This window comes from Saccopteryx leptura, chromosome 13 (genome assembly GCF_036850995.1).
Source record: "Saccopteryx leptura isolate mSacLep1 chromosome 13, mSacLep1_pri_phased_curated, whole genome shotgun sequence".
Lineage (NCBI taxonomy): Eukaryota > Metazoa > Chordata > Mammalia > Chiroptera > Emballonuridae > Saccopteryx > Saccopteryx leptura.
The window spans coordinates 4,306,831-4,320,841 of NC_089515.1; the positions used below are offsets into that span (position 1 = coordinate 4,306,831).

General features: G+C 60.0%; 1 protein-coding gene across 5 annotated transcripts in view; it reads right to left on the reverse strand.

Annotated features, from left to right (window-relative positions):
* The window catches only part of PTPRE (protein tyrosine phosphatase receptor type E), a 142,144-nt gene that overhangs the window by 22,074 nt on the left and 106,059 nt on the right, over window positions 1–14,011 (reverse strand). For 4 of the 5 annotated variants that reach the window (XM_066354970.1, XM_066354967.1, XM_066354966.1 and 1 more), the window contains exons 4-7: window positions 9,761–9,857; window positions 9,421–9,494; window positions 7,665–7,801; window positions 2,264–2,354 (exon numbers count right to left, since the gene is read on the reverse strand). In XM_066354970.1, coding sequence (XP_066211067.1) covers window positions 2,264–2,354; window positions 7,665–7,801; window positions 9,421–9,494; window positions 9,761–9,857 — 399 coding nt within the window. Of the gene's footprint in view, window positions 1–2,263; window positions 2,355–7,664; window positions 7,802–9,420; window positions 9,495–9,578; window positions 9,737–9,760; window positions 9,858–14,011 lie in introns of those variants that run through there. The other variant, XM_066354969.1, reaches the window with a different exon arrangement.

A 14,011-nucleotide genomic window follows, 5' to 3' on the forward strand; every position in this document is an offset into this window, starting at 1 on the left:
AAGTCACACTTCACTTTCCAAACATTATTTCCTGAATCTATCAGCTATAAGCGGCATTTTCCCAGAAAATGCGATGCTTCCAGCACCGGCCAACGAGCCTTTCCGTAGCCCAGCCCCCGGGACACCCCTGGCATTTTGATCTCTGTCCTCAGAGCTTAGGAGAGCCACATCCATGGCTGTACTCCCCCCGCCCCTTTCTGGTGCTGCAAGTCTGGGATTGGGGGATGAGGGCGGAGTCAGGGAAGGTGACCAGAGCTGTGGGAGTGCACCTGGCCCCTCCCCCAGCCTGCTGACCTCACCCCACCCTGATCCAGCCCACTCCAGTCCTGGCCCCCAGCTAGACCTAGGGGGTCTCTGTCCAACTTCAAATACATTGGACAGCCTTTTCACTCAACCTTTGTTGGCACACGTGGGCATCTCTGTAAAAGCAATGTCCCACTAATGTAAAATATGTCATAGGTGGCAGGATCCCCTGGCCCCTGATGACCGCTAGCACCCTCAATTTTCTCTGGGGGCTCCCGGGCTGGGAGGGGCTGAGGCAGGACCCCCACCCTGGGTGGGGAGAGAGAACTGATGGGGGACGTTAGAAATGCCTGCTCTGGACTGTCACACGATACTCCACCGTCAAGGTCAGCCTCCCTCCACAGGGCAAGCTGGGGACACAGCTTGGGGACAACGTGCAGGAGGCAGGCCCCGCCCTTCCCCCTGCTGACCCTCGGGGCAGATGGTGCCCAGCACGTCTGGGCCGAGGAGGGAGTGATAGGCACAGGGCCTCCCCACACCTGGCCGTTCGTTCCTCAGCCATTCAAGTCCGACCGAAAATACCGTTAGCAAAGTGAACATTGCCTTGAAAGGAGAAAGGGTTTAGTGAGGAGAGATGCAGGTCAAGGGCCCAGACAGTCCGCGGCCCCAAGTAGGTCCCCGACACACACGTCTATTCCGCAGACCGAGGTAGGAACTAAACCAATTTAATTGAGCTCATTATACTAATGATAGTGACTAATTTCCAAATATCTCGGTTTTTACGTAACACGATTGCTCCAAAGACCCCAGACCGCCTGCCGGTTGTCCTCTGCTTGAGCTGCTCCGCCCCTCTCACTTCCCCGTTTCCTCCGTGACCCACACCCAGGCGAGCTGCCACTCACACAGTATGTCCAGAAGCTAACCCTGGTCCCCCCCCTCACACACACAGCTCAGCCTAGGGACCACAGCGGCCACCTGCCTCCTGTCCCTGCGGCTCCCCAGCCTCCTCCACAAATCCATGTGGGAAGGAAGACATTTGGCCAACGTCCCTAATTGGAGCTGGAAGGCAGGGTCGGGGGTGGGGGGTGGCTATGCAAAACCATAGATCGAATGCATGCGAAATGGGAAAGAATTCTCTCTACCAAGAGCTGAAAATGCAGCTGCCACACCGATCAGGTGACCACAGAACAGGTGGACTCACTTCTAACCCCCAAAAATGCGACCAAGGGCCCACTGACTGGAGCCCTTACCTGTCTAGTTCCTCAATCCCGCGGAGAGACTGCCCGAGAAGGGAGGGTCCTGCTAGCAGGGGTGAGGGGGAGACCTTGGGTTCAGGGTACAAACTGGAACTCAGTGGGGCCCCGGAGGCTGCTATACTGCTACTTGATGGGCAGAGCCATCAGGGCGGGTCTAGGCTACACGAAGGACATCGCAACCCTCCTGGGCCTGCGTCTGCAAAGGCAGCTGGGGTTTGTCTGGGTGGCGAGGTTGGCAGCGAGGCCCCGGGAAAGGTTCATCTCACCTCCTCGGCCCGCACTCTCCCGCCCATGCCGAACTCTAGCGGCTCCGGTTAAAATCCGGTTTACTGGAAGCCTTCCCGCAATGTTGCCAAAGCCCTATAGGATTCTGATTTCTCATTCCCACCGTTGGTCCCGGGGACCTGCTGCTGGTGGCCAAGAGCACTGAGTCCCAGGGCCAGCAGCTACCCCGGCCGAGGCTCAGGACTGGACCCAGGAGCAGGGCACTGCGGCCAGTGCGGGTGGCCCCTGGGCAGCCCAGGTCAACGTTAAGCACAGGCTTAACAGCCAGACCCTCGCCAACCAAGGTGGCCCGAGTCCGTGTGGCCGACAGGGGCCTAGAGGCCAGGCGCAGACACCGGGTGGCCGTGCCGACATGGGCACTGACCTCCGGGCACCAGGTCCTCATGCCACTCGGACAGGCACCGTCACCGGGAGCTGCAAGGGAATTTGGTGTTTAGTCAAAATGCCACCAACCATGCAAAAAAAAAGTGAAATCTTACTGGGAAGGATGTTGGGGTATCTGTTTTTTTCTCTGTTTTCTTCTTTATTGGCCTGTTCGAAACTTCCTTGTATGTGTCCCGACGGCAACGACTGGAAGAAAGTGCAGAGTTAGCACTACACGTGACCCACCCTCGTGCCGCGTCATGTCCCGGTCCCTTGGAAACAGTCTCTGACCCCACCACCTCCTGTCACCTCCTGCCCACCAGTTCCTCTGTCCTCCTGTCCGTCCCCCCGTCCCCGAGGCTGTGCCAGGCGCTGAGCAAGGACACGAAGGAGTCACAGTCCTGTCTTCCCTCGGGTGCTCTGTCTGGCGTTGAGGGCGACTGAAGAGTGGACAGGAGGATGGCCCCGTAGCTGGACCCTAAGCTGCAGAAAGGCAGGGACTGGCCGTGTATTGCCACCAAATTCCCGGGACCCCCAGCTCCTGACCCAGAGCAGGTGCTGCACAAACGCACGCGGACTGACCACGGCTGAGCTTGGGACCAGGGGAGGGAGGGGCAGAGACACGCGCGCGGAGGGTCAGAAACGGCCCCGACGCTGGGGCTGGGCAGCAGGACGCAGGTGGATGCTGGGGAGAGAGTCCCCTCTAGGCCTCAGCGTGCTTAAGACTCTGGACCAGAGGTGTAGGCTCAGCGGGGCATGTGGAAACAGACCCCTGGCCCCACACAAAGACCCCTGGGGGACCGGTACTGGTGAGGCACCCGGTCCTCCCTTCGTCTTCGATGAGGAAACTGAGACGTGAGCAGGAGGTTCTGCTGGAACCTGGGACCTGGGGTGCAGCAGGTGTGAACCCAGGGTCCTGACTTCTGGCTCCTTCCACCACGTGGAGCCCCTCTGATTCCTGCTGGCTTCAGCTGCCCTGCGTTTGCCGGCTGCTGGACTCCCCTCTGCTCAGGGGAGCTCCTCCCCCCGCACCCAATGGGAAAGAGCTTCTAAACCCCAAATCACATCCTTCAACATTCCACCTGACCGCTGGCTGGACCCGGAGCCCCAGGAACCCCAGTCGTTAACGTTCATGTTTATCAAGCATGTGTGACCTTCCAGGCACAGCGGGAGGGGCTGGGTCACCTGTTCCGGCCTTCGCAGCTCACCTATCATTAGATGACACCTGGAACGAAAGCCCAAGGAAGCTATGGCTTTGTCCAGAGTCAAATGGCAGACACTGGGTGGGGACCTGCAGTCTGGCCACAGCTCTAGTGCCCAGGAGAGGGGGAGGCCTCACAGCACAGCCCCGGCTCCAAGCCTGGGTCCTGAGTTAGACCTGCCCTCTGGGGTACCCGGAATTTCCCTCTCCCAAGTCCACCAGTTTCTCCATCACACACTGTAGGCCAGTGTGCTCTTTCTCCTGTTTCGGGGCCACCAAACCCTGTGTCCAGAGGCAGAGGCACTGCCAGGGCCAGTGTGGGGGGCAGCTCTGCCCCAGACCAGCCCCTCCTCTGCCTGGAGCACCGGGTGCTTCATCAGAGCTGTCTTCACATTGACCTTGACCCAACCTAGACACGAAACTTGTGGTAACATTGCAGAGCCTTCTCTTTCTCTACGCCCCAACACTTTTTTTGAAAATAAACACGAGGCGTGGTCACAGTGATGCGTGATGGCATGTACTTTTCCAAACCCACAGAATGTACAACACTGGAATCCTAACTCCGACATGACATGGGTTAACATCCGCTCATGGATCATAACAAATCCGTATCAGCTCGTCAACTGTAACAAGCCGACGGTAACAAATCCATACTGGCTCATTCATTGTAACAAATGTAGCAATGGGTTACTCATCAGGGGACTGTGGGCAAGAACTTGATACTTTCTGACCAATTTTTCTATAAACCCCAAACTGCTCTAAAAAACAGTCTATTAAAAATAATAAATCAAAGAGAGAGAGAAGAAAAAAACAAAACGGCTCCGCAAAGCCTCCATCCTCCTCAGAACGTGAGGCGGCTGCCGGGGGGTGGGGGGGGGGGGCTGGCCGGAGTGGCCGGGAGGGGCCTGGCCCGGCAGCCCGGCGGCGTGGCCTGGCATCTGCCCCAGATGGAGACGGAGTGACGACACCAGCTCTGTGGGCGGCACAGAGTGTCACTCGAGGTGACAGAAACAATGTGCTCTGGGCTCCTCACATGCATCCGGGTTCCAAGCCCGGGGAGCGACCGGCCCAGAGCAGCCTGGCGCTCTGTCCTGCCGTCCGCCTGCCCAGCCGCCCGTCGCCAGCGCCTCAGCTGTCTAGGACCTGGGGTGCAGCGGGGCACCTGGGGGCCTGGGCTGGGGCTGGGTTGCCTGCAGCGCCAAGCGTGAGCCAAGCACGCAGCAATTAGTCAATAATACCGTGCGATGAATTATCCGATTAGGTGCCTGGCTGAAGGGGTTTGTCTGTTTGTCTGAGGTGGGACTGCACGTCCATGACTGTGCACATAAGCCAGTGTGTGTTTGTCCTGTTGGGCAGATGGCAGCTAACTGAGCCGGGTGTGGGCTGTCCCAGCAAGCCCAGGGGCGGGTCTGGCTTGTGTGCTGTGCTGGGACCTCTCCTGGTGGCACTTCCCCTGTGCCTCTCTACAATATTATGACTGGGCCAGGCTCAGGCACCTGCTGGACAGAGGCTCTCGGAAGAGCCTGTCTGCAGAGGGGCCTTCCCTGGCCCCCAGGTCACTCATCTACAGTGACTTCCTCTGAGGGCCTGCCCGGACTTTGCTAGGACAGTGTTCCACCATTGCGAGGCAGACACCGCAAGACTGGAGGTCACAGAGGTCGCCCTAAAAAGGATGGCAGTCCCACACACCTTGTGGGCACACGGGCAGAGCTGGGCACACAGCTCACCTCCTTAGCAGGTGACGTACGAAAACCCTGCGGGGGCAGGGAGCACCCTCACTCTCACAGTAAGGAAACTGAGGCTGAGGGTCAGTAAGTTGCCCCAGCCTCCAGTCTGGCAAGAGGCAGACCTGGGCAGGTGCTCGAGCAGCTGCCGCCAGCCCCCACACCTCTGTCAGCCCACGGCCATGGCACTGACCCCAGTGCTGGACCCTCGCTGTCCCCCCCTGGCTCCGCTCGGCTCTGGTCAGCAGTACACGAACACCTGAACTCACTGGGATCCGCTCCTTGGAGACCCAGCTGTCTCCCTGTCCCAGCTGTCTCCCTGTCCCAGCTGTCTCCCTGTCCCAGCTGCGGGGAGAGGGAAGGAAGAGGGTGCAAGTCCACGCCAAGCGTGTTTCTCTGCGGAGCCGGGGCAGGGGGGGGAGCAGCTGGCCCTGGAGGACCCAGACCTCTCAGCAGAGGGATGGGGCACAGACGTGGCTTAGGACGCGGCCACCCCTCACTCGAGAGGAGAGCAAACGGGGGTCCGCAGAGTGACGGCCCCTGGAGCCAGGACCAGGTTCCACAGAGCTGGACTCCAGTCTAGCACCCTGTCCCCTCTGTCATGTATCCACCTGCCCTTCGCTGGGACGAGGGACTCCAGTGAGGACAGCAGACCGATGGCGGGAGTGGGGCAGAGGCCTGGAGAGAGAGACACCTGACTGGGGTGAAAAATGGGAAGGGGGACCCCAAAACCTTGAGATTCCACATAAAATAAGATGCCAATGCAAGATTTCAATAAAAAAAAAAAAAAAGAGTCTACATGAATGCAGACAAATTCCATCACAACCAAAATATCAAACTTTGAAGCCAGGACGATCAGTCAAGGGGTGGGGACACACCTCACGGGAACAACAGGAAAAATGAGTCAGAACCATCCAGTCATCCCTGAGGGGTGGGCTCATACCATGCCGCACGGACCCCCACTCACAATCACTTTGATATTTTTAAATGCTGCATTAAAACATTATTTATCCGGCTGGCCGAGCGGTTGTGGTGCCTCCTTCAATTCTGTAGGCGGGGCTCGGGCCTCCCCTGCCTGACCCTCTCCCTGCCCCCCCACGGGATTCAGCAAGCTGCCCCAGCCCCCAGGCAGGTAAGAGGCGGACTTGGGCAGGTGCTCGGGAGGGGTCCACACGGGGCGGGCCGCCCTGGCAGGGAACCGAGACCAGAAGGCAGGGGAAGTCTTGTCCTAGAAACTTGGAGAGTTATTTTAAGAATGTGGAATTCACTTCTCTTATCAGTCTGAGAGATTGCAAAAAACAATATTGCTCAGAGCTGTTTTTCACCATGACCTAATTTCTCCAAAAAAATGAGGGGCGGGGGTGGGGGGAGACACACATTTGAAAACAATGAAAAGGAAGCAAGATAAAGGCAGATGAGACTTGTGCTAAAAAACAGTAAGCCGAGTGCACTGCAGCGCCATGTCCTCCTCCCCGGCCTCACAGCAGACTGGGTGAGGAGTCAGGAGCCCGCGGGCATTCACGCACGCCGCCTCCAGACGCAACTGCGACGGAGGCCCGTCTCAGCCTGGCGCTCGCGCTGGGAGGTCACTAAGGCGGGCCCCTGCTCCACAGGAGACAGAAGCTGGCTTCCCTGATGGGCCAGGGCCCAACCGGCAGAGCCAGGGCGAGTCAGCGCCCGGCTGGGAACCCGTCCTACTCCACGCTCACCCCGCCGCCCGCGGCCACGGATGAAACGTGGATGAGGCAGAACAGAACACACAAGGGACCAACCCAGAGGAGCAAACTCCAAGTCACTTCCCAGTGTCTGTCTGTCTCCCTTCCTCTCGCTCGCTCTCTCTGATTCACAATTCATAGGATATCAAATAAAAAACCAACAGTGCGTGGGGAGGTGTCCCTGGCGTGTTTGTTATTTCTGGTGGAGGGTGAGTGGAATCAGTTTGCTACCACGGGGACCGTACCAGCTGGTTCAATGCAGCGCAGTTAGCAGCCGCCACGGCTAAGTTCACGGAAGTCATTCATCCGAGAAGCAGCCGCAGGACAAAGCGAGCTGAGACTCAGGTCACCCCGACTGGGACGGGCACCACAGAGCGGGCAGGGGTAGAGCTCCTGTCCCGGTAAGGCGGTCCCCACGCCTCAGGGACCTCGTGACGCTAGACCAGGGGGACAGTGCCAGCTCTCATCAGACGCCGCAGTGCCCGGATGCCTGGGGAAGGATGGTGTGGGGGCTCTGGGCTTCCCACGAGAAACCGCCATCCTGGGGCCTCTCAGGCCTACTCATCCCTGTCCTCGAGACCCCAGCATCTCGGCCCCACGTGGTCTCAGGGCACGGCACTCAGAGTGTCTGAGCCGGAAGGAGACTTCATGGATGTCTCCCTCTGCCGTCTCACTGCAACAGCGAGGAAGGGGCGTGTCCCCGAGGGGCGCCGCGGCGGGAACGTGGTTTCCCAGGGCCCCCAACTTGGGACCGTGTCATAATGGACACAGGAGCTCTGAGCCTTTGGGATCTTAACCTAAAGGAGAACACAGTAGTTCCCAAGCCTCCGCTCCCAACCACGTGACGGACTGGAAGTCAGGGGCCGCCCCCACTCACGTTGAACTCCTCCCGGAACTGTTTGCAGTCATCTGCCGAGCGCACGCGGGTCTCCTCCTCCAGGTGGGCCACCGGGATGGGGAAGTACTTCTTGGGCCCAGAGGGGGACCTGCTGAGAAGCATCACTCTCTGCTGCTCTGTGGGGACAAAAGAGACAACAGGGGACACTCAGCCGTACTCCTGGGCGGGTGACTCATAAACCGGAGGGACCTACACCATCCTGGAGAAATGGCGGCTGGAGGGGGTCATCTCCTCTCGGATCCTGTAGCCTGAGCCCAGCGGGGCCCCCAGCACCTAAGGCTGGGCCTAGAACACACCCACATCACTTGTCAGGGGCGGGCGTCCCAATGGCCGGTGTTAGCTGCTCTCACCAACCACAGATGACTTAATTTCCCACCCCCAGCCCCTTCTCCCCCACCTCTCCTCCCCTCCAGGCCTGGCTCCTTCCACCGAGGTTCAGGCAGCCTCCCCCTCTGGCTGGCTTCCAGGGCAGGGAAGAGAGGGATAATCCTAGGTCTCCGGGCGCGAGCGCAGAGCAGACTGGGAACCGGGCCTCTCTGTCCTGTCTTCTTTGTAGCAAACAGCCCTGGTTACTCAAACCCCAGGAGCCCCTACAGAGAACCGTCCTCCTTTCTGGTTTCATGACGTTTTTTGGCGGGAGGTGGCAGACGAGGAGGGAGGCATTGGAACGGAGATGGGCGATGGGCCGTGCCTGGGGCTCCAGGACAAAGTGCGCCCTCAGCTCAGAGCGAGACAGAGAAATGGCTGGGGTGCCCCGTGGCCCCGGGGAGCCATCCTCGACAGGGTCACCCTGACAACTTGCCTGTCCCTACTCGCAGCAGAACTGCTCTGCAGCCCAGACAAGAACTCCCCCCAGGGCTTGCTCTTCCAACGCGGCCTCGGCCTCCCTCGGAATGAGGCTTGCTGCTGCCAGAGCCACACCCTCCTCCCCTGGTTCAGGCTGTGGGGCCCTGCAGGGGCGGGCAGGGCAGGAAGGTGGCACTGGAGGCCACAGCAGCAGCTGCCACTGGCCGGGGCCCCTCGGGGGCACGGCACCTCCTGCACGCAGGCCAGGGCCCTCGCTCTGAGCTTTTCTGTTCCTGCCTCGGGTGGCTTTAGCAATCTCTTCTGAAGCCCAGCAGTGGGCCTGCTCCCCAGACCACAGCACCGTCCACGGCCGGGCGACTGCAGGAAGCTGTCGTCAGGAGGGGAACTGGGCAGTGTAGAGTCTCTGCCTTAGAGTCTTTCTCAGCCACCGTCTGAAGGTGGGAGAAGTAAAGCAATGGGCCTCTACGGAGCCTCTACCAGTAGTAACTGAACTCAGAGCCTAGAGGAGGTTTGGAATGCCCCCCAGCTGACACGCGGGGGAACCTCCCTGGTGAAACCCCTGCGCTCGGTCCTAAACCAGTGTGGTTTCTGGGAGCCCCCTGGGGCACGCGGACTCCCTGAAGGCACAGTCTCACTCAGGAGGATTTCAGAGGACTTAGAAAAACAATGCCTGTTAGAGCCCTATAAAAAAACGACAGGATGTGAGCAGCTTCTCCAAAGAAGCCACAAACCGGCAATTTTCGAGGGTCTGCTTCACACCAGAGAGAGAAACGAGAAAGGTTTGAAACGGTGAAACTCTCGGGTGGGAAGGGCCGGCATTTTCACAAGTAAAAGCAGAAGTGAGGCCTCAGCGTCAGGCAGGTCGCCCGCTGTGCCGGGAGGGCGCCCCAGACGGACGGACAGACGGACGGAGGGCTGGCAGTCCTACCTTGCTCCTCCAGGATCCCATTGGGCATCTTCTTATCGTTGGCGCTGACCGTGGCCTTCCTCTGCTTCCTGAACCTGAGAGACACGTGCGTGAGCGTCCGGCACTGGGCGGTCCCCGGTCCCCAGGTCCCCGGAGCCCGGGCGGAGGGCGACACTCACCAGGTCAGCCTGGAGAAGCTCTTCCTGCTCATGGCTGAGCGCCCGGGGCCCGCCGCCCTCTGCCCCAGCGCCCGCCGCCCTCTGCCGCCCGCCCGGCCCCACACCCTGCGGCCGCCGCCGCCCCGTGGGCGCGCATTTCCTCATCAGAGCAGACGGGGCAAGTCCGCGCGGGACACTCCTACCTGAAGAAGTAGGCGGCCGCCAGCAGGAAGAGGAGGAGCAGCAGCAGGGGGAGCAGCAGCCAGGCCAGCAGGGGCTGGGGGCCGGGGACCGGGGGCTCTGGGGGCGGGAGACAGGGTCCCCATGGTGACCTGAGCCACGGGCAAGGACGGGGTAGGGGGTCTGGGCGAGAAAGGTTCCCAGCACAGGATGGCTCCTACAGTTTGCAAAGTGCAGCCCTCAGCCCTGCTCCCTGGACTTCAGAACCGTGCTTGACAGTTTACAGAGCCAAATGCTTCCCTGAGCATCAGCGCGTCACTGTACAGTGTGCAAGGCAGCCCACGGTCCTTGTCCAGCGGAGCCACAAAGGTCAGCGCTTAACAAGTGGCCGTGTTGACATCGAGAAGAAAACTTCAGCTGAGGAGCCAGTGACTTGACTCTGCCAAGGTCCCCTGAGGCAGGGAAGTGAAGGCACAACCCTGAGTCTCCCCCACCCTCCTGTGGCCTGTTCCTCAGGGGGCCCAGGGGGCCCACCTCTCCCCCTAACAGGGAAGTAGAGGAGAGGGACGGTGCAGACGCCCCACTGCTCTGTCCCAGGTCACGCTGGGAGCTCAGGGCCTCTGGAGGGAGCAGCCTGGCCTTCGGGCTGGTCAGAGGCTACAGCCACACCTCAACCCGACCACCCAGGGCTGTGAGTCTTGACCCCCCTGCCAGAGGAAAGCGGGCCTCCAGGCGTCACCCTCGCTCTTCCTTGTCCATCCTCCACATCTGCCAGGTGGACCCCCTCAACTAGAAGGTCCCCCATCTCCGGACCCAGAGCCCCGTGGCTGCCCATGACCTGCCCCGTACGCCCAAATTCCAAGGGCTGCCGGCTTCAGTCCCCACCCCGCCCCCATGTTCTGGCTCAGCTCCTGCCTTTCCAGCCTGTCATACTGTCCCTTTCCCACCAAAACGTCCTTGCTCCCCAAGGAACACCACAAAGGCCCCCTCCTCCAGGAAGCCCACTGGGTTTTTCTCCTGTGGGTCCCAGGGGGGTTCTGCGTACCTCCAAGCATAGATGCCCCCCCCTGCAATGATCAGATCTGTGGGTGACAGCCTTCACTTGCATTTCAGGGGAAGCCCTCTCAGGTGACACTGGGCAGCTCTCTCCCAGTTCACAGAAGCACCGAGCATACCCCTGAGCCCAGTAGGGGCTTTCCATGCCTACAGTCTCCCCTTGCTTTGCGCCCCTCCCTGCGTATCCTAAAGGTGTGACGTACATGTCACCCCCCAGGCTGTAAGCTCCTGGGAGCAGGGCATCTCACCCTCTATCATCCTGGCACCATGCAAGTACCCAACGCATATATTTCTAATAAAGAACAAAATTGTACTGACTTGAGTGACTACTAGATTGCAGTACACTGGAGACAGCGGTCTGTGCTGAGGAGGTGGCCCCAGCCACCGTAAGCCATAAGCCGGGTCAAGACGTGCCAGTACCTCCCTCCCCCTCCCCTTCAGGCTGGGCATGCTCACAGGCCGTGTGGCAGCTCCAGGCCAGGGTAATGCCAAGATGAGAGCCGCTGCCCGGTCCAATCCCCTCCTGGGGCCTCACCTGCTGCAGAGCTTCCCCGGGAAGCCCACCTGGCCCGAGGCTGCCACACCTGCAGCTCCACGAGCCCCCTCCCCACCTGCCAGGGCCCAGGCTGCCGGGGAGAGGCCTGATGCCCAGGGTCGGAGCTGGGCCCGCCCCGGAGAGGAGAGAACGCGGCTGCCCTGCTCCCATGCCTGGCCCCTCTCTGCCCAGCACTGCGGCCTCAGCGCCGGGAGAATGCCGTCGCCCGTGGCTGCTGTGGAGGCACCTGCTTCCGCACTGCATCGGCTGCCAGCTCAGCCTCCGCCCGACAGGGACTCACTGGCCAGGTCTCGGGCCCAAGGGCCGGGCGGCCCTGGCTGAGGAGACAGGCCTGCCCGGGCACTTCAGTGGGCACCTGGACCCCAGCCCATTGGGGCCACACGGGGGGGGGCAGTGTTCACTTCTTCCAATTTTGCCAAAGAAGGCACCTACATTTTTATGTAAAGTTACCTGATTTTTATTTTTATTTATTTTTTATTTTTATTTATTTACTTTTTTTATTTTCCCGAAGTTAGAAGCAGGGAGGCAGAGAGACAGACTCCCACATGTGCTGGACCAGGATCCACCTGGCACGCCCACCAGGGGGCGATGCTCTGCCCATCTGGACCGTTGCTCCATTGTAATTGGAGCCATTCTAGTGCCTGAGGCAGAGGCCATGGAGCCATCCTCAGGGCCTGGGCCAACTTTGCTCCAATGGAGCCTTGGCTGCGGGAGGGGAAGAGAGAGACAGAGAGGAAGGAGAGGGGGAGAGGTGGAGAAGCAGATGGGCGCTTCTCCTGTGTGCCCTGGCCGGGAATCGAACTCGGGACTCCCACATGCCAGGCCAACACTCTACTGCTGAGCCAACCTGCCAGGACCGAGCTACCTGATTTTTTAATATTGATAAGTAATTCACCCTAAATCCAATGTCAAAACACCACATGGGCCAGAGGAAACAGGCCCTGAAGGCCAGGCTGTGGCTGGGGACGCCCATCTGCTGCAGCGGGGAAGCTGGTGTGCTGCCTAAAAGGGAACCCCAAGTCCCTTTCTGTTTCGTTTCACGTTCCTGTGGCTCAGACTGCAGGCAGAGGTGGCGGGTGGGCACCCAGATGGCCACCCTGGAGCAGCCGTCCGCCCAGCGCTACCCAGCAGATGCTCCCAGTCAAGTGTGTGTGTGATGTTCAGGCAAACGGTATGCATAGGTACACCTGCAAAGTGTGTGAGTGTGTGTGCGCGCGCACGTGTGCGTGTGTGTCTGGCATAGACTGTACGCCTGGAAACTGAACATTATGGGCTTGAGTGTGAGTTGCACACCTAAACGTGAGCTGCGCCCTGGGCTGTGCAGGAAGGCCCTGGGGGAGGGGCTGTGGGCGGAGGGACCACCCTCTGGCTCCCGCCTCGGCTCTGAAGAGCTCCATGTGCAGCCTGGCCGGTGTAAGGGGCTCCATCCCCCGTCTCCTTCTCTGTGCTTGTATCTCTGTGCTCAGGGCAGCCTGGCCGGTGTAAGGGGCTCCATCCCCCGTCTCCTTCTCTGTGCTTGTATCTCTGTGCTCAGGGCAGCCTGGCCGGTGTAAGGGGCTCCATCCTCCGTCTCCTTCTCTGTGCTTGTATCTCTGTGCTTAGTGCAGCCTGGCCGGTGTAAGGGGCTCCATCCTCCGTCTCCTTCTCTGTGCTTGTATCTCTGTGCTCAGGGCAGCCTGGCCGGTGTAAGGGGCTCCATCCTCCGTCTCCTTCTCTGTGCTTGTATCTCTGTGCTTAGTGCAGCCTGGCCGGTGTAAGGGGCTCCATCCTCCGTCTCCTTCTCTGTGCTTGTATCTCTGTGCTCAGGGCAGCCTGGCCGGTGTAAGGGGCTCCATCCTCCGTCTCCTTCTCTGTGCTTGTATCTCTGTGCTTAGTGCAGCCTGGCCGGTGTAAGGGGCTCCATCCTCCATCTCCTTCTCTGTGCTTGTATCTCTGTGCTTAGGGCAGCCTGGCCGGTGTAAGGGGCTCCATCCTCCGTCTCCTTCTCTGTGCTTGTATCTCTGTGCTTAGTGCAGCCTGGCCGGTGTAAGGGGCTCCATCCTCTGTCTCCTTCTCTGTGCTTGTATCTCTGTGCTCAGGGCAGCCTGGCCGGTGTAAGGGGCTCCATCCTCCGTCTCCTTCTCTGTGCTTGTATCTCTGTGCTCAGGGCAGCCTGGCCGGTGTAAGGGGCTCCATCCTCCGTCTCCTTCTCTGTGCTTGTATCTCTGTGCTTAGGGCAGCCTGGCCGGTGTAAGGGGCTCCATCCTCCGTCTCCTTCTCTGTGCTTGTATCTCTGTGCTTAGGGCAGCCTGGCCGGTGTAAGGGGCTCCATCCTCCGTCTCCTTCTCTGTGCTTGTATCTCTGTGCTTAGTGCAGCCTGGCCGGTGTAAGGGGCTCCATCCTCCGTCTCCTTCTCTGTGCTTGTATCTCTGTGCTTAGTGCAGCCTGGCCGGTGTAAGGGGCTCCATCCTCCATCTCCTTCTCTGTGCTTGTATCTCTGTGCTTAGGGCAGCCCGGCCGGTGTAAGGGGCTCCATCCTCCGTCTCCTTCTCTGTGCTTGTATCTCTGTGCTTAGTGCAGCCTGGCCGGTGTAAGGGGCTCCATCCTCTGTCTCCTTCTCTGTGCTTGTATCTCTGTGCTCAGGGCAGCCTGGCCGGTGTAAGGGGCTCCATCCTCCGTCTCC